Consider the following 19,268-nt stretch of genomic DNA (forward strand, 5'->3'; position numbering starts at 1 on the left):
CATTACGGAAGTGTATTTGTAGGACTTTGTGCTGGGCGTCACAATTTAAATTGCTTGCAGCAAGGACATGTGTTACATTTTAAGAATTTAGGGTTACCATTTACTGGTTTCAATTACATGTTTTTTAAGTCTGGGGATGAAATTGGTGCTCCTTCAGTGTGATTAATTTTGGCTCAATTGTCCATGTCCTCTTATGTGATGTAGACCAGTGTTTCTCAAACTGTGAGTCGGGACCCAGTAGGTGAGTCATGAGCCAATTTCCGGTGGGTCCCCATTCATTTCAATATTTTATTTTTAATATATTAGATTTGATGCTCCCATGGAATGCGACTGCATTTGGGGAAATGTTACAAACCTGTACTTTTAACAAGCTACTATCTATAATCTTTTAATAATGACAGTAAATGGGACTTACTCCTGGGTAAGTGTGGGTAGGATTGCAGCCTGGGATTGTGAAAAATTTTCCTGCTTGATGATGTCACTTCTGGTCATGACATCACTTCGAGTGGGTCCTGACATTCTCATTCTTAAAAGTGGGCCCTGGTGCTAAATATGTGAGAACCGCTGATGTAGACACTGGCCATTTTCAAATGTCTGAAATTTTAGATGTTTAGCATAAAACAACAAAAACAACAGTCCTACATCCTATATGTTGGGGACATTCTGGCATCTTCTGAGGTTTCGATAGCTGTGATCCTTAACCTATGAACCTTAAAGTGCTCTGATATCACTAACAGTCCAGTACCAGGTGGTTGGGGATCCTGGGCCAAAGCTCTTCACTGGGTTTCATAATGTTCTCTCCATGATGCCCCATGGGTGCAAATGCTGTCACCAGTGCTAAGGCTTCATTGCCTGACCTGGCTGATGCCACCCCTGAGCACAAAGCCTATTTCTTCAACAGCTCAGTATTTTCAGAACCAAGAGTCCGCTCAAATGACCATCTTTTTCCATGAAGTCTTTGGCACAATCCACTACTCTTCATGCCCTACTTCAATTAAGCCTAAGTATGCCAATTAAACAAATGCATATGTTTTCCACTGTTTACCCTGCCTCTACTCCTTTTCTTTGTTGTCTCTTTTGCATCTAGATGATGAGTCTCCAGGGACAAGGACCTGTTCCATCATCTGTTACACCACACTGTGTTTTATATGAATAAATATTATTATTTAAATAACAAAACATGAATATGCCCATTCTGAGCTGGGTGATAAAATCCTCAGAGGTTCTTATGAGATTCAGAGCCAGGGCAGTCCGTTCTCATGGGTAATAAATACCACACGCGCATTCATAATGTGCACAGATTAAAATGAAGACGCTGTCAAAGACTTTGTGTCACACCCACTGTCCACAGAGACCCCACATTACGTGACTGACTTGTCGTGTAATTTATCTTTGATCTTTCATCCAGAAACAAACATCCACATGAAAATGAATAAGAACACATTTGATTGTTCATGTGAAGACATACAAGGAGCTTAGGCAAGAAAGGCCAGTTGCAGCAAGAGAAATATTGTTTCACACCCAATCCTCAGAGTGGAATTTCTACAATACTTTAATCCTGTATGTCCTGGGATTAGGAGTGCAATTAGTCTGTGGAACTCCTTGCCACAGGAAGTACTGATGGCATCTGGCCTAGATGTCTTTAAGAGGGGATTGGACAAATTTCTGGAGGAAAAGTTCATCACGGGTTACAAGTTATCGTAAGTATGTGCAAGCTCCTGGTTTTAGGAGTAGGCTACATCAAATTGCCTGATGTAGGGGAGGGCACCAGGACGTAGGTTGTGTCTTGCTGTCTTTTGTGCTCCCTGAAGCATTTGGTGGGCCACTGTGAGATACAGGAAGCTGGACTAGATGGGCCTTTGGCCTGATCCAGCGGGGTTCTTCTTATGTTCTTATGGGAAGCTGTAAATGATTTGCTGCACATCCACAGCCCAATACTGCACAGCATAACAGCCATGTATTGTATTGCTGGGCATGTAATTAATTACTGACACCTCACAGCCCAATCCTGAGCTGCCTGGGGTGCCCAGGCTAGGCAGCACTGAGAAGGGCTGTCACCAAATCCTGCGCCTCCTGCACTACCGCGGGAGGAGCCTCAGGAGAAGGGGACTTTCATCCCCTTCCCCCAAGTAAAGTAAGCAGCCCTGCAATGGGGCTACTCCCCTAAGGTAAAGGCAGTCGTGTAGGGTGCGCAGCCCTATATGAGTGCCTAGGATCCTGCAGAGCTGAGCTCTGCGGATCCCCCTCCATCCCTCCCCCCGACATACCTCCCGCCTGCCCCCGGCATGCCTCCCTCTGCCCTCTCTCTGCCCCCTGCCGTCCTCCCCTCTCCCTGGAACACCTCCTCCCCACCCCTGTTCATGCCCCCACCTCCTGTTCTGTGGCTCCCATTTCGAGCTGCGGAACCTGGGCAACCGCCTCGCGCTAGCCCAGTACCGGCAGGGCTAGTACCGGTGTTGTTGGTGGGAGCCTGGCGGTGAGCCCCACAAATGTGCCTTACGGCACGTTTGCGACTGTGGTTGGCGGCATGGCTCCATGCCGCTGACCACAGGATTGGGCTCTCGCTTGTTTTTGTTTTAAAGAAAAGACTCCTAAGGTTTTGTTTTCTGTTTAGCAGAAGGAACCTTCTGCAACAACACATTGTTTCAATCAAATTATTTCATTCTTTGAAAATTATGCTAAGCTCAAATAATATCCTTAATTTGGAAAATAATCCATCATAACCTTAAAGACAATTCAACTTTCAGTTTCAGCAAAGCATCCATACTTACTCAATTTATTTAGAACTATCTTCCTCTCTCACTTTTCTTTTAACACCTGGATTACTGGTTTTAAGAGTGTCTTTGGGCCCAATCCTATCCAATTTTCCAGTGCCGGTGCTGCTGTGCCAATGGGGCATGCACTGCATCTTGTCGTGGGGCAGCAGTCACAGAGGTCTTCTTAAGGTATGGGAACATTTGTTCCCTTATCTTGGGGCTGCATTGCGGCTACACCGGTGCTGGAAAATTGGATAGGCTTGGGCCCTTTATCAGCTTGTACCAAAGGGCATGGTTCAATTTATCTTCTATAGTATTTATGTAGTACTATATGCAAACTCACTCCTTCACAAAATATTTGATGTTAAATTCTTGCATGGAGAAGTTTACACTAGTCTGGACATATACAAATACCATATGGTTTCTGTTTGTAAAAAGTCAGAACATTAAACAACACCAAGTGTTTATATTACACACTATTGTGAGCTTGGCTACTTGACTTAGCATGAATGGGTGTACCACAATACTTTGCCTGACAAACGTGATCAAGGATGTTAGCAAAAGGGCTTTAATGGATGTGGCCAAGAATCACTCTTCAGCCTTTGGAATGTGACATCCATCCAGTTTGAATTTGGACACGGACAGAGAGAACTGACAGTGCTGAGCTGGAATTAACTGGATTGAAAGCAGCTGAGAAGGTTGCAAGAGTCTATGCTTTTGGGAGAGGGGGTCTTTTTGAAGCAAGAGTAGTTGTGCAGCCTACTGCAGGTGCCTATTTGCTTCTGTTTGTATATTTGTACATAAAACATTAAGGCACCACAAATAACCAGCTGTTTCTTATTTGAAGGAAATTAAACCTGGAATTCTTACCACCATTTCTTGGGAAACTAGGGAGCACTTAAAAAAATATATTATACACATTGCAGGAGATTCATCAGCTCAGCCCAGGTACCAGCTCAGACCTGTGATGAGGAAGCAGAAACCAAAGGGGAAAAAAATTGCTGTTTCAAATTTACGTAGTGAATGGAGAAAACAACAAAGATGAGTGTAGAAGTAGGATAGATGGAATACGTGGATTGAGTATGAGCAACACAGGATGTGAACAGGAGGAAGAGGAAACAAAACTAAGATGATGTCTGCGAGACTGAGCAAACACTTAGAAAAAAAAGAAATTAATGAAGGAAGTTGATGTGGGCTGAGAGACATCACTTGGCAAGAAATAGGACTTCAGAAATCAATGGCCACTGATATCTGACAAAAACATTTAAGCAGCCTAATCCTATGCATGCTTTCAATAGAACGTATTCCCTGGCAAGCATTCATAGGATTGCTACATTCAGTCCAGTCAAAAAGGAAAACAGAAGAGCAGGAATGACATTCAATGGAAGGGAAGGGGAAAAAAAAACAGTAAAAGAAATGGAAAGAAGATATCCTATGAATATGAAGACCTGGTATAAATGTAATCCTTCCTGATCTTTTAACCATGATTAAGAGTTTGGATGTAGCCCATGTCACAAACACTCTCGCCACTTTGCTTCCCTTCTCTACTGAATTCTCCTCTCATCTTTTCATCATCAGTGATGGTGTAGTATTCTATCTTAGACTAACATGGTTGTTTTAAAGATAAAGAGTTTGGAAGCAGGGTGTGAAGATGGTTCCAAAATTGTAGTTTAAAGATTATAATGGGGTGTGTGTGAGAGAGAAAGTCATGGGCAACACACACACACACACACACACACTGAGTTTAATCTTTAAACTCCCCTCAATACTGGCTCAGTAATTATGAGTTCTCTTGGCAAACATTCAGTTAAAAAGAGCATTTTCTAAGATGACTCTCTTGGCTCACAGTTTTGGACCATGCACTCTGATAGTGCCACATTGCAGGTGCCATTATATTGCCCCCTGTCTCAGGAATTGTAGTTAACAGCTCTGCCTTGTCTGAAGGCATAAGAGAAGACCTTAGATCTGGATAGGCGGAGATAACCACATAAAATGCTTGCAAGAAATAAATGAGAAAGCTGGACAAATAGAGACACTATTCACCAAAGAAGAGCTTGTGTAACTGGACCATTGCAATACATTCTAGTTTGGGGTTTTTTGTTGCAGAATATTGTGACAAATGAATTAATTACTAACAACTAACTAATTAATGACATACTTTGCCTGGAAGCATTTGCTGATGGGCAGCTTAGAATTTTTTTTAAACATAAATAATTCAATTCTGTTTAGCAGTATATTAATGCAGTATTGAAATTGTACTCTATTACACAGTTGTAAAACACATGATCCCACAAACTTGATGTGTTTATTTGTCAATCAGTTACCTTTTTGACTCCCTTAAGGGTCTTCTTAATTTATGAAAACAGTTCTGTGTGTTCCTGTGGTCCATAATTACAACAAAATAAAAGGAAATATTTTTGGCAGGTCTTTAGGACAAAACACAGGATGTATTCCTAGTACATGTTATCCTTCCTTAGTATGGCTTCAGGGATGAAAGAAAAACATAGAATGAAAAGACAATTGTTTATATTATGTAAAAAAGAAATGAACTGTAATTATGCATGCTATAGTAACTAGGAGCCCAAACCTATTCCCCCCCCTTTGTTGGTGCAGCCATGCCAAAACCCCTCCCTATCCAATGGGAGAGGGGCATCAGGAAGCTTCGAGGGCAAAGGGGAATTAGTTCTTCTTAACCATCTGTAAGCCTTCTGCTCTGCAATGGGTCAAATTGGACCTGGGCAGCTCTGCAGCTGGCACAAGTCTAAGAAGAGAAAGTGGGCAAAGAGGCTGCTGACAGAGGGGTTAGGATCCAGCAAGTACCATCACTGGCAGATCCACCCCATGCCACAGGCTCCCCACCCCCATTCCATCTCTTCCCCAACCAGTTTGGCCCCCTCTTTGCCCGCAGTTCTGCCTTACCTTGTCCAACAGGAGTGGTCCAGTGACATCAAGGAAGCACTGTCACCTCCTGCAGCAGCACTCCCAAAGTGTCTACAGGCGGAGTGCTGCGTGCTCCATCAGCAGCCATTTTATGACTGTGAAAGTGTCTTCTGCTATTGTAATGCCCTGCCCTTGGCCAATCCCAAATAGGATTAGGCTGTAAAAGTGCCCAGTATAGATCTTACCTGAGCCACAAACTCACTGATAGGCAATCCTAACCACTTTCCAGCACCAACATAAGGGCAATGCAGCTCCGAGGTAAGGGAACAACGATTCACTTACTTTGAAGAGGCCTCTGTGAATGCCACCCAACTGCAGAATGCAGCTTATGTCCCATCCGCACCACTATGCCAGTGCTGGAAAGTTGGTTAGAATTTGGGCCTTACAGCGCAATCCTATGCATGCCCATTCAGAACTAAGTTCCACAGTATTCCATGAGGCTTACTCCAAAGAAAGTGTGCATGGGATGTCAGCCCTAGTATTGTTTTATCCTGAACCTGATGTGAAGATAAGAATGAAGACTTGCTTTACAGGACTGTCATAAGAGTTTTTAAATTAACTTCTACAGGGCTAGCAATGCTAGTTTGTTGCAGCAAAATCAACCTCAACTTTCTTTTTTCACTTTATTTCTACCTATGAATGTGAATGCATGAATATATGCCGATTTATGTTAGTTGGCTTTCAGAGTTTTATCCCTTCTATTTCAGGATATAAGTTGCTCTTTGAACACAAAGATAATGATCTCAGCTGATTCAACCGGTGTCAAACCATTCTGTGAATTCTATGAATCAAAGTCTAATTCTGGAAAGATATAAACTGAGCACCTAGTCTTGTAAATAAGAAAATCCCTGATTTGTGCCTATTTTAACTCCTCTAGCCTCCCCCCCCCCCCAAAGGCATCTGTGATTCCTTAGCTTCCTAAAAGGTTGCTGAGACATCCTGATACAGCAGTCATAATCCTGGGAGATTTCTCTGAGACTCTGATTTCAGCACCATTGCAGTGAAGCCACATGGCACGACAGACAGGTCATTTTGTGAATTGCCTGTCTTCTTGTCTGGGTTCCCCAATAACAATCTATCCTGGTCAGCTCTCTTGCATAACCTGCCTGGTCTGTTCATTCAGAAAGGAGAGTGTTGCCAAATCTCTGACTGTCAAGTTCCCCTGCTGTTTAGCTTCAAGGGGGAAATCTCAGATATTAAGGGCTCTTTGTTTATCTGAAAGAGTTTTTCCAGGGCAACATCTTTCTGCCTGAACTTTGCAGCCTTGGATAGTGGCAGTGGGAAGATTACAATTCCCCATAAATCCAAGTAAGACCAGTAAGGAGAGTGAAGCTAAGAGAAAGGACTGTCACTAACCATTCAGAGATATGGTCATTTGGCCCATCTCCTTTTCTACCACAGAAGGAAAATCACATTGTTTGATTTATCAGGAAACACTTCTAGGTATATGTCAAATCTCAGGGCTTCTTCCTTAAAAATATGAACAAAATATTTTTAAAAATAAAATAAAATTGGCATTTAACTTGAAGTACTGTGAAAAAGGATCAAATGCCGTTCAAATGGCAGGCTAGGTAAAATTATATCAGTCCCAAAACAAAAAATTTAATACACAGCAACCCACATTGTAGTGCGTGGTGTTTTTGGTTTTTTTGTTTGTTTTTAAACCAAACATAGGGAAACAGAGCATGTGATGTAGAGGTGCACATGTACATGCAACTAGATAATAGATAAGGAGATGAAAAATTCTGAAATTGTTATTGATGTGCTGAAGGACATTTAAAAAGAGATTTGAGAAGCTCAATATTTTCTCTTTAAACTATTTGTTGGGGTTAAGCTTTAACCTTATAACTGGGAAAATATTCTGAAGAGTCCAAGAATGTGTCTTTCATGATCACAGTCTGTGTTGTTACAGTCACACACCATATGTGCTGAAATCCCAGGGAATACTCAGTAGATAATCTCAGTTCCATGAGCCAATCAGGCATAAACACTGCTTCTGTTATTGACATATTTTCATTTAGTCTTTGGATAATGCCAAAATTGTTAGCAGTATGTTGGGGCTTTGCTACAATATCCTGTGGTGTGGATTTTTTTTTTTTTCTGGCATGTGCTTCTTGGAAAAAAACACTAAGAAGTGTTGTTTCACTGTGTATGTGTGTGTGCATATACAAAGACTATCCTTTCTATGAAGCAGCATGAGATGGCAGCATGAGATTATCAGCATGAGATTATCAGGTGGCAGGCTGACACCCCTCACTGCATGTGTCTGTCTGTCACCATGTGTCTGCCATCTATCCACCAGCAACTCCTCCTCCTTCTGTTTTGCACTTTACACCCTCTCCTCCCCTCTCCAACACTTCATTTTCAGCACAGGTCTCCCCTCCTTTTCAAATATAAGTATGCTGGAGACAGAGGGGCTTTTCATGTGCTGCCACTGCAGACTCAGGAGACAGCAGTATATGTGATAGGCAGGGAAGGAAGTGCCTCGCCTCAAGCACCTGAAGTCCTGGACCACCACTACGTAGGACTATGTTCCATCTGTAAGCAATCTAAAAAGAAAATCTGGCTGCCATGGGAGAATTTTGTTGCAGAGGAAGCAGAGACAGCTGCATAGATGTCTTCCTCCCACCTTTAAACCCTGGAAACATGCACTCTAGTTTCTGAAAAGGAGAGCGTGTTCAGGTTCAAAAGAATTTTTTTCAAAAATAGTTTAAGCTTTGAGAGTGGAAAACAAGCTAAACTGCAAAATCAACAACTAGCTGCACAAATGAGCCAAAACTAAACAGTTTTTTAACCAACCTTTTCAGCTCCCCCCCCCTTTAATGCATTTGGCATTCCTTGCCTATTCATTTGAATTGTCCTCATTTGCTCTCACTCAGGGCCCAATCCTATCCACTTTTCCAATGCCGGTGCAGCCGTGCCAATGGGGCATGCACTGCATCCTTTGGTGGGGAGGCAAGCACAGAGGCCATCTCAAGATAAGAAAATGTTTGTTCCCTTACCTCAGGGTTGCATTGTGGCTGCACTGGTGCTGGAATGTTGGACAGGATTTGGCCCTCAGACAGACCAATCCCATGTGGGCCTTATGGTGCTGGAACTAGAGTTCTGGAGGCACAAGGACTTTATGACTGTCAAAAAATACAACATGCCATCTGAAGCAGCTGGGCTGCTACTGTTATTAGCAAGCAGCAGTGGCAGCTTGCCAACAGATCCTCCACATCCCCTGGTGCCAGTTAAGAGGGGGAGAGAGGTCGAGAGGGGCAGAACAGGGAGGGGAAGGGGGTGACTGAGGAAGAACTAGGGGACAGTACAAAGGCTGGAAGGAGGCGGTATTGGCAGCAGCGGTGCCACTGATATCCTATCCCCCTTCCAGGGCTCAATCTGCCTTCCCCTGTCCACTTACACTTGCTCCAGTGAAATTGCGGGTGAAGGTCTGAGTGGACGTGAAAGGCTTACCCCTGGGAAAAGGAACAGCAGAAGTAGCAGTGCTATGAAGAGGGAGGTAAGCCACTCCAACCCTGTGGGCTTCAAGCACCTTTCTCCTCCAAGTTCAGTGATTCCACTTCCACCACTGTTTCTGCAGAGGGAGTAGCAGAGGCTCCCACCAGCCACTAGAAGAAGTGGTGCCAGTGCTGGATTTGGAGGAGACAGACGTGTCCTCGCCATTCTCCAGTAGTATGTGAAAAGAGGATAGAGACTCCATGCAGGAAGCAGGATGAAGAAGACAGTAGGCAGACAGGTGATAAGCAACATTCCTTGCCAATTCACTGCTTTTATCAAGTCGCTGCCTGAGGCATTTTGCTTCATGGATATGTTAGACATGGGTAACAATAACACCTGACATGAATGATAGCTAATTAGATTTGACTGTGTGATTCTGTCACTGTAAGAAAGAGAAGGCATTTGAAAGCCACAGCAAGGCTATTGTAAATGAACACAAGAACATTTTCACAAGGGGTGCAGAAACATGTCTGTTTTACATGTTTTTTGAGCATCATCCTGCACCACTGACATCACTATTTTTTAACCAGAAAATCTAAACCGAAGAATATGTGGCACAGAGCTCTTACAAAACTTTTGTAAATCTCACTTTTACTCTGTGGACAGCAAAACTGGCTAAAAGCTCATCAACCAAATATATCCTAATCCCTAATTCTGTAAATAACAGCCGTGACTTAACCAGTCTTTCATCGTTTCTGGTGAGGCGTTGTTGGAAAGCTCCTTAGGATACTGTTTTCCTTACAGAACCAGATTAGATTAGATTTATCAAGGCCCCCATGATAAAACACTGCAGCTGAGAATACATCCTTCAAAGAATAAAGGAATACTGAAAAAACAGTCAAAGATTACATTGTGTTGGAACTGGGGAAGAGAAGTTATGCAACTCATTGTTGATGATGTTACAAGCAATCTTCAGTACTGCAATACTCGAGCAACTTCATTCCATACGGCTATTACAAAACCAATGGATTAACCCCTGCTAATTGGGTAAGAGGCACTTTTTCAAGTGGGTGCTCCTTTTTTTAGCAGGGGGAGAGTAACTGGCCCACCTCACTCCAGCACTGTCTGTTCTAGTGGCTGTCTGCTGGTGTTTTTTTTGCATCTTTTTAGATTGTGAGCCCTTTTGGGACAGGGAGCCATTTAGTTATTTGATTTTTCTCTGTAAACTGCTTTGTGAACTTTTAGTTGAAAAGCGGTATATAAATACTGTTAATAACAACACCAACAACAACAATAATAGAGCCAGGGTGGTGTAGTGGTTTGGGAGGTGGACTTAGACCTGGATGAACCAGGTTCAAATCTCCCCTCAGCCACAAAGCTTCCTGAGTGACCTTGGGCCAGTCACTTTCTCTCAGCCTCACCTACCTCACAGGGTTGTTGTGAGGACAAGGAGGAGGGGAGGAGCAGCTGTGTAAACCACCCTGAGCTCTTTGGAGGAAGGGCGGTATAAAAATGTGAAAAATAAATAAATAAATAAATAAATAAATAAATAAATAAATAAATAAATAAATAATAATAATAATAATAATAATAATAATAAATGATGGATGTGTTATCTGGGGGACAAACTGCATTTTTCAATGGCAAAACATTTCTGTTCCAGAATCTCTGCAACAGAACTGCAACCCTGAGAATGATTGGGTATGTTACGAATTGAAAACTACTATGCATTTTTTACTCAAAAACAATTCTGTAAAAAAGAATTTTATACAGGGTCTCTTAGTTTTGGTTGGAAATGTTTTTTCTTTCCTCTGCAAAACAAACAAATTGATGATCTTGCCCATAAATATACTTCACTCAGTGGGCCCAGCCCTTTAACTGGTGTAGGTCTGAGGAGAGCCCTGGAGGTCGGTCCAGGCAGGGAATGGAGAGTAGGAGCTGGTGTGCACCGCTGATGCCAAGATCCTGCCCCATCCTGCCCTTGGGACAGCCTGTTCCCTGCCCCAATCTGCGTCCAATGCCAACTCACCAGCAACAGCAGACAACAGAGGTTCAGACAGCAGTTATTGCCTGTGTGCAGCCTCCAAGCATTTGCTTTGGTGGCTACAGCCTGCTGAACATAGAGTTGTTTTTGCATCATCAGCTCTGGTCTTACAGTAGTGGATTACCAGATCCACCACCATAAGGCCTGGAAAGGATTTGGAAGAAAGTGTCTTAGCTGGAAACGTTTCTATTCTTCCCTCTTCCATGAACATGGTCTTTAAGATGCAGAACCTCCGGTGGCTTGTAGACTGGATTATTGCTTAAGATCATTTATTAAAACATGCAGAGAGTTTTCATTTAAAATGAGTTTTCATATACCTTGTAAGTTCATCCTGGAGACTGGTGGCTGATTTGCTGCTGGTGACCTCCTGTACAAGGGAATAAATAACGTTGTAAGTCACTTATGTGGACACAGCTAATCTGGGGAACTAGCGACCTAGAAATACAAGCTAAAGTATTTTTACTATTGACACAGGCACTGCCCTCTTTAAGGGGTCTGCACCAGGGCATGGACCCCTTCAGCAGCTGTGAGGTGTTGAAATGAGTTACGACACTTCCTCTGGACATTCTATGATGACATCATCACATCATTGCCGAAATTCTGGATTGCTGAGCTCTGTGCTGCATGGAGTTCGGCTGGGAGGCGAGCAGCTATGCACCTTAGGGGACACAGGATAACTAGACACGGGATAACTAGAGGCCCACTTCATATCAAGTGGGTAATTGTGGATGCTGAAGCTGCCAATCTGAACCTGAATTTGAAAGTCTGCATTCAGAGTTTGTGTCCAGAGCTTGTGAATCAACTGCTACACAGGTTTTTTCCCATTCATCCCTCAACAGTAGGCATGAATGGTCAGCATGGCAAAAGCCACAGAATAGTGCCTGATTCATTTGGCAAACTGCATACAACAGCTTGCCATAAGATACACCTGCCACAGATTCAATTTCATGCAGCCTCCATGCTGATCATTGCTTGTTTGGAAGCATGGTATTATATTTCATAAAATTATAAGTTGTGCTATAAATGTATTGGTTCTCTGGACAAACAGACGAGTGGATGGATGAACTGACCGGCAACTCATGCACTAGGATGCTGACATAAAACTACAAAATCAAGGAAACATAATGTATCATCCTCCCAGCTTTTTTTGACCGCCACTTTCATGACTGAAAAGACCAACTGACGAATTAGCAGGCAGTTAAAAAAATGTCCTCGCAAATAGAAGGGTTTAAGAGGAAGGGGGATTGGAGAGAAAACAGAAAGAAGAGAAATCATCTATCCTTAGTCTGCCGGTAGACTGTGGTATGACATCCTTCTATGAAGTGAGTCTGGGCTGCTTGGCGTCAGATCATGGGGGAAAATGGAAAAACACAGCCAAATAGGTGCCCCTTGATGGGCAGGGAAAATAGATTTTATGGGGATGAGGGCAGCTACCATGGCTGGAGGCTTTCTAAGTGGAAAAAAAGCTTTCACAACTAGACAGAGTGGAAGTCTGTATTGGAGGAAGAGACTACCATAATGGGTAGTGTGAACATCATCAATGGGGATGAAAATACTAAAATTCTGCTCTCAGAATTCTTATAGGGATCTGAACATAGAATACAGAAACATTCTTGGACAGTATCAGGAACACTTCCTGGGTATGCAAGGAGGAGTTTCCTGGGCTTAAGTATCCTTCCAAGAAGGCACAAAGGCTTAATTGCACTCCAGTCAGGGAGGTTCCTGAAGGGATAAAGGTTTGGCAGTTTGTGGAAAGCACCCCTGCTTGGGTTGTTGGTAGGAGAGACATACCACGGAGGAGTTTGAAAAGCCTGTCCACGTAGTCTGGATATGAGGTAGTTAAGTTTAATTCATCAATTCCCAAACTGTTCAGCACTGCAATCCACCTTGTCCTTTGCTGTGGGTCATAACGTGATGGCTGGAATGCCATACAAGGAGGCCCCAGGGGGCTTTTTTTCATGTTGCCCTGGGCCCACGACCCACTCTGCTGTTGTCCACAGGCCTCAGAATGGCCTGCAGAGGAACCTAGAAGAGACTTCCAGTCAAAGCAACTTCCAGTTGCCTTGGGACACTTCTGTGGGTCATTCTGAGGCTTGTGGAGGCCAGTAGAGTGAGTTGTGAGCCTGGCTTGAACCAGAAGAGGCTTCTGGGGTCTCCTAGTGGGGCCATTGTGTCACAAGCCCACTTCAGGAATTGCTTGATGTGGAGCCTACCTGGCCCAAAGGTAGAAGGGCGCAGTTAGCAACTCACCTCACATGGGCTCAAAACCCACCAGTAGGTCAAACCCACATTTTGGGAAACACTGGCTTAATTTATTATTCAGGAAGAGGTGTGCTAGCAATTGAGCTTATGCAAAGGTGGGGAGCCCGAATTTGTGATATCTTGGACAAGGCTGACACACAGATGCCCTGCAGTGCTGTAGCCTACTATAGCTCTTATTTAGCATGATCTTGATTAGAAGGAGCTGTGCCTCAACTTCTCCAGGACAAAGTCCTGGCTGATCTTCTGGAATGCCTGTTAAGGAACCAAAATGGAGCCAGGAGAGACTGCACATTTGGAAAGGGAGGTCATCAGCAACACTCCATTCGTAAAAACAAAACCAAAAACAAAACAAAACCAGGCAACAGATGAATGCTGACTGAAGGTCTGTCAATGTGTGAATACTATAGCTAAAAAATCTTGAAAACATGAAACTTACTTGTTTGATGCCCCTTGCAGATTTGTCAGCAATGTAAAGTTATTTCTCACACTTCTTAAACTTGCTAAGACCTATGACAAACATAAATTTCAACACTGAATATTAAAATAAATATGAGCATTCCAAACACACACACAGTCGTTGTCCCCTGGATTTGCAGACTCAGTTTTCACAATTCACAAAATAATCTCATCTGGTTTTTTGTTTGCCTGTTTGCAGCCCTCCAAACTTGTGCCTGCTTGTTAGCACTAACAAGCAGGTGTGAAGATGAAGCAGTTTGGAGGGCTTGCCTGGAACAACAGTAAGTACAAGATTTGCTGCTATCTGTGGTTTTGGGTATCTGTGGTAGCAGCAGGAACACAGATACGGAGGAACAACCAGGTATGGGTAATTTATTTAAATCCCACCTTTCCAAAAGCTCAAGGCAGTTACACACACACACAGTTAGAGACTTTGAAGTGCTATTAATTTCAGTGGAAGTTTAACCCTAGGACATTGAAAATGTTGATATACAATTTTTAATGCATGGATATATAATGGGCAATAATTTCAGTACAACTACCACAAACCAGCAACATACTAATGTTTGGAAACATCAAACACTTGGGGCAGGGCAGAAATGGAGAGTCTGTATACAGGTGCAGCCTATTTATCCACAGATTTTTTATCTGCAAATTTGTCTCAACGAGAATGGGGTGGGGGGACTGAAAGTCATGCACACCTTTGCCTCCTTTGCCCTGCGCTGGCATCTCACTCCATTTCCAGGCAGCCCAAAGCACTGCAAAAAGGCTCTGCCTCACCCAGGCAGGGAAATAGCCCTGGAAGAGGTTCCCCTTGCATAGGAAGAGTAACACTCCTGGAGCCCCTGAGCCAGCAAAGAGGCTGAAGAGGGGAAGGGGGGGCCAAAAATCTCTGTAGCCAGAACACGTGCAGCAAGGTGGAGCTCTCTTTCTCTCTCTCACTCTCACAGGGGCAGGTGTGATAGCAACAGAGGGGATTGCTTTAAAAAACCCGGAGAGTGTTTGCCAAATTCCCCCCCCCCCCCCATTGACATGGTGCAGGCAATCACCGACACAAGCAAGCCCCCCCCCCCCATGGTGCAGGTAATCACCAAGCAAGCCTTCCCACCAAGCAAAGCATAAGATACAGCCTACAATCCTCTCCACACTTTCCTGGGAGTAAGCCCCATTGAATGGAATGGGGCTTACTTCTGAGTAGAAATCAGAATAGATTTCCAGAAATAGAGCTGGACTCTTAAAAATCAGCATCCCAACTGTGAAAGAAGCCCATCAGCTGGCAACGGGGAGGGCTGAGTACGGAGGGGAGGGAATTTATTTATTTATTTATTTATTTATTTATTTATTATTGGATGTGTATTCCGCCTTTCTCCCAGAAGGGTACCCAAGGCGGGATTGATAACAGCTGCCTTAGTCTCCTTACATCCGGAAGTGTCAGGTTGCAGTGTATTTGCATAACTCTATGGAATTTAGCACACGGTGTTTTTTGTTAATTGCGCTGAGTCACAGAATGGAACTAACGCAGATAAACAGGCTCCACCTGTACATGACTATCTGGTTAGCCAACCAATTATCGGTACAAATGGCTGCAAAGAGATCAGCACTTACGATACCCAGAAACTGCAGTCATTCTGTTTAGAACTCATTGCAAGTCTTATATGATACTAACATGGGTAGTAAGTAAGGGTGTCACAGAACAGCCTCTTCCTCCAAAGACAAACATGCTGGCTTTCAGAAACACCACAAAAGTAAGCAGCAAGCTGTTTATACCATCAAGAAAACGTGTTCCACTATGTCTGTGTCTGATATGTAGGAGGTATATACTGTAATCAGAGACAGCCTTAGAGCCCAGTCCTATCCAACTTTCCAGCTCTGATGCAGCTGTGTCAATGGGGCTTGCACTGCATTCTCTAGTGGTGGGGGCTGCCACAAAGGCTTCCTCAAGGTAAGGGAAGATTTATTCCCTTACTTTGGAGCTGCACTGCAGTTGCATCAGCCTTGGAAAGTTGGGTAGAATTGGGTTGTTACAGTGATACAGTGAAGCAGCCTTCTCATTCCCTTTTCACATTTGCATACATGCTTTCTGAACTCAAGTGGGTAAGGGAGAGGGAACAAAGAATGGATTCTAGTGAGGGGAATACTCAGTGACTACTGAGCACTGCATTGGATGTGATGCTTGAATGGGTTAAAGTAGTAACAGCAGCAGCTTATCAGGATCCAAGATCAGTGTTTAGAAAGTAGTATACAGGTAGGATGAGTCCTTAGGAGGACTATGAGGACTTGACATATCAGAAAGTTAGGAGCAATGAGGGATCATGAGATCCAAGATCCACAGGACCCCTTTGAAACAGAGTAGTTGAGTTTATAAGCTCACTTTGAACTCTTAAGTGTCTCAAGGCAGAGCCCACAGCAATAGAATATTAAAATACTTGAGACATACCTGTGCAAAAGGTGTAACTATCAGGTCATCTCCATGTCTAGTAAGAAATGAAAGCAAAAATGAGCTCACATTTTAGGAAAACATTTTAGATCATTCAGACAAGAACCATCATGGAACATCTTCAGCTGGTTCTAAAACTTTGGGCAATGTCCAGAGAAGGGGTAGATCTGGGGAATGGGGATCATGGGTGCATGGCACCCCCCAAACTGTCTGCCAGCCCAGAAGAGAAGGGCGCCCACTAGTCTGGGGAGTAAAATCGGGTGCCAGGAGAATGGCCACTGGGCAGGACACCGGTGAGATTGGCTGAAATGAGAGCCAAGGTCTATCCAGCCAGATCTGGGCTCCAAATCCAGGCGGGAGCCCTGATCTACTGGCTGGGTAGACCTGGGTTTCCATTCCAGCCAATGGCTCACATTCCAGGTGGGAGCTCATGTCTACCCAGCAGGTAGATCTGGGCTCCAAATCGATGCGGGAGCCCAGGTCTACTTGCCCAGTGAACCTTGGCCATGGAGGCCATAAGTTAAATCAGGAGCCCAGGTTGACCTGGGCTTTGGAGTTGGTAATGATCATGGCCTCCCTGAAACACAAACACTGGATCTACCCCTGGTCCAGAGTAGCAGCTGCATATTCATTTGGCATGCATAAATAAAATTGCAGAGATTTGTCCCCAAAGACAAGTGGTTTGATTGCGTTTGTCATCTGCACCTTCCCATTGCTCATGCTATGAGCATCACATAGTTCCTCCTGTTTGCAGGCCCTGTGTTTCCTGTATTGCTTCTGCCTTTTTTAGCTTCGTAAGTTCCCAACCTCATTGCCAAACTAGGGAAGATGCTGGGAGATCCATAATTGGAACTCTCACCCTTTTAAAGTTCAAACCTGCAAAGAACACACTGATACCAATATGGTGGCAGTATATTTTCCCCTGTGGAAAAAAACAGCATCTCCCTGCAGGCAGGGGAACTAGATCAGAAATCAGGGAAAGTGTTAGACAGCTGCTCCTGTTGCTTGCCTGGTCCAGCTCAGGATCCACCAAGGCTGCTTTGAACTAAAAAATTTTGCTGATCTAATCACAGATTTCATCTAGCTTTGCTCTCACTTTATGAATCCCAACTCCTATCTCTATAGTGCTTCTCAAACCTTTTAGTACCAGGACCCACTTTTTAAAATGACCATCTATCATAACTCACTAAACAAAAAAAGTGACCTAGAAAGAATTATTATAAATAGAAATATTATTATTATTATTATTATTATTAATGAATAATAGGGTCCTATGCTCCCGAGGCTGCTAGACACCTTACCTATAGTATGAGTATGTGTAGGCATTTGCTATACCCTCTCTAGAAATTGAGTTCAAAGACCCCAAACCTTTACAGTCATTCCAGGGTACACAGAAGGCTGGACTGGAGAACAAGATGTACAAGTTTGGGACTTCCAGGCCTGACAAAAGGCTGAAACTGGGTTCACACATAATCTTATTCTACGGAATACCAATTACTAGAGAAAAAGGAAAATGTGACATTTGAATTTGGGGGCATGAAGATTACCTCATACCACAGGTCATTCCTCATTCCAGCTAATGATTTTCTTCTGCAAACCAGGCAAAGGTGCTTCAAAGTTGTTGTTGTTTTTTCTAAATGTTTCACAAATATTTTGCAACCTACCAAAAATCAGCTAGTGACCCACCCAATTGTCACAAGCTACAGTTTGGGAAACACTGACTTAGCCATTTGGATTGTCTAAGGCATGTATGAAATTCTATCATTTCTCCCACTTTCTTGGTGTGCCCTGTCTCCTCAGCACCTCAGGCAATTTCTAGGAGAGAGTGGGTGGGTTGCAGACAAGCAAGTCAGTTTTTAGTTTAGTACAGTATATGTGTATATATTTATATCCCTGAAAATATACCAATCCAGGCTTATTTGCAAACTGGGAAATATATTCTGAAAGGAACACTGCCTGCAATAACCTCTGTTTGATAAACAACTCTTTCCCACCTCTAGGATTCCTTTGCTTAATTTGTCCATAGAAAGCTGTTCCTAACTTGAATGAGTCCCTAGTTACAGTGTATGTTCATAGATAGAAAATAATTCAAACAGAAGCCACCATTTGGTTTGAACAACATAAAGCACTAAAATCCAGGAAATTCAATGTGCAGGCTTTACTCTCACTCTCAGCTGGAAAAAGAGTCTGAGTAAAGGTCAGCTTTGAATTTCCTGGCTATTTTTTTATTTTTGTCACTGCCTTTAAAGCTCTTTAAACACTGACTTTTGTCTGGAGGTATTGAAGAATAGATGCATAGGGGAAAGATATTACTATATTTTGGATTTTCATCAAGTATATTTGATATGTACCCAAACCTTTGATGGATATGACTTTTCGTCCTGTAGTATTAATAACAATCACAAAAGGTGCACATATAGCTGATGTCCACTTGCAGATTATGTGTGGCAGTCCAACGGACACCTCTAAAGAGATTTTAATACCATAAATGGATTTCTGCAAGACTATGAATCTCTGGCTAGGTCTATGCCTAAAGATGCTCAATATAAGACATGCTTAATACATGCCTATTATTCAATAGCAATCAATTCATACATCTCACCATTTATTCTACCACCATAGCTCACAGTTCAGAAATACACATCGTGCAGCAGTGAGATGTAGGTACTGTGTGACTTACTGTTCACTTGGAAGAGAGGAATTCCTGGACATTGTTTTTGGTGACAGGTCATAGTCACTGTCGGATCTATACAGAAATGACTCTCGGCGCTGGCTGTGCCCTGGAAAAGTGGTATGGAGCACAAGTCCTGAAGAAGAGCTCGCTTGAGGGTCCAGAGGACTACGACCTGGTGATGGGCCATTTTCCACGTCAAAGCTGTAAACAAAGCATACGTGACAGTTACAGATCATGGTTTATTGATCACCTTAATAA

General features: G+C 43.2%; 1 protein-coding gene across 2 annotated transcripts in view; it reads right to left on the reverse strand.

Moving 5' to 3' along the window:
• Positions 1-19,268, reverse strand: part of PDE4B (phosphodiesterase 4B) — a 284,503-nt gene that overhangs the window by 54,457 nt on the left and 210,778 nt on the right. For both annotated transcript variants that reach the window (XM_066622876.1, XM_066622877.1), the window contains 4 exons: positions 19,017-19,211; positions 16,337-16,373; positions 13,880-13,950; positions 11,499-11,548 (listed from right to left, as the gene is read on the reverse strand). In XM_066622876.1, coding sequence (XP_066478973.1) covers positions 11,499-11,548; positions 13,880-13,950; positions 16,337-16,373; positions 19,017-19,211 — 353 coding nt within the window. The remainder of the gene's footprint in view (positions 1-11,498; positions 11,549-13,879; positions 13,951-16,336; positions 16,374-19,016; positions 19,212-19,268) is intronic.

Source organism: Tiliqua scincoides, chromosome 4 (genome assembly GCF_035046505.1).
Source record: "Tiliqua scincoides isolate rTilSci1 chromosome 4, rTilSci1.hap2, whole genome shotgun sequence".
Classification (NCBI taxonomy): Eukaryota; Metazoa; Chordata; class Lepidosauria; order Squamata; family Scincidae; genus Tiliqua; species Tiliqua scincoides.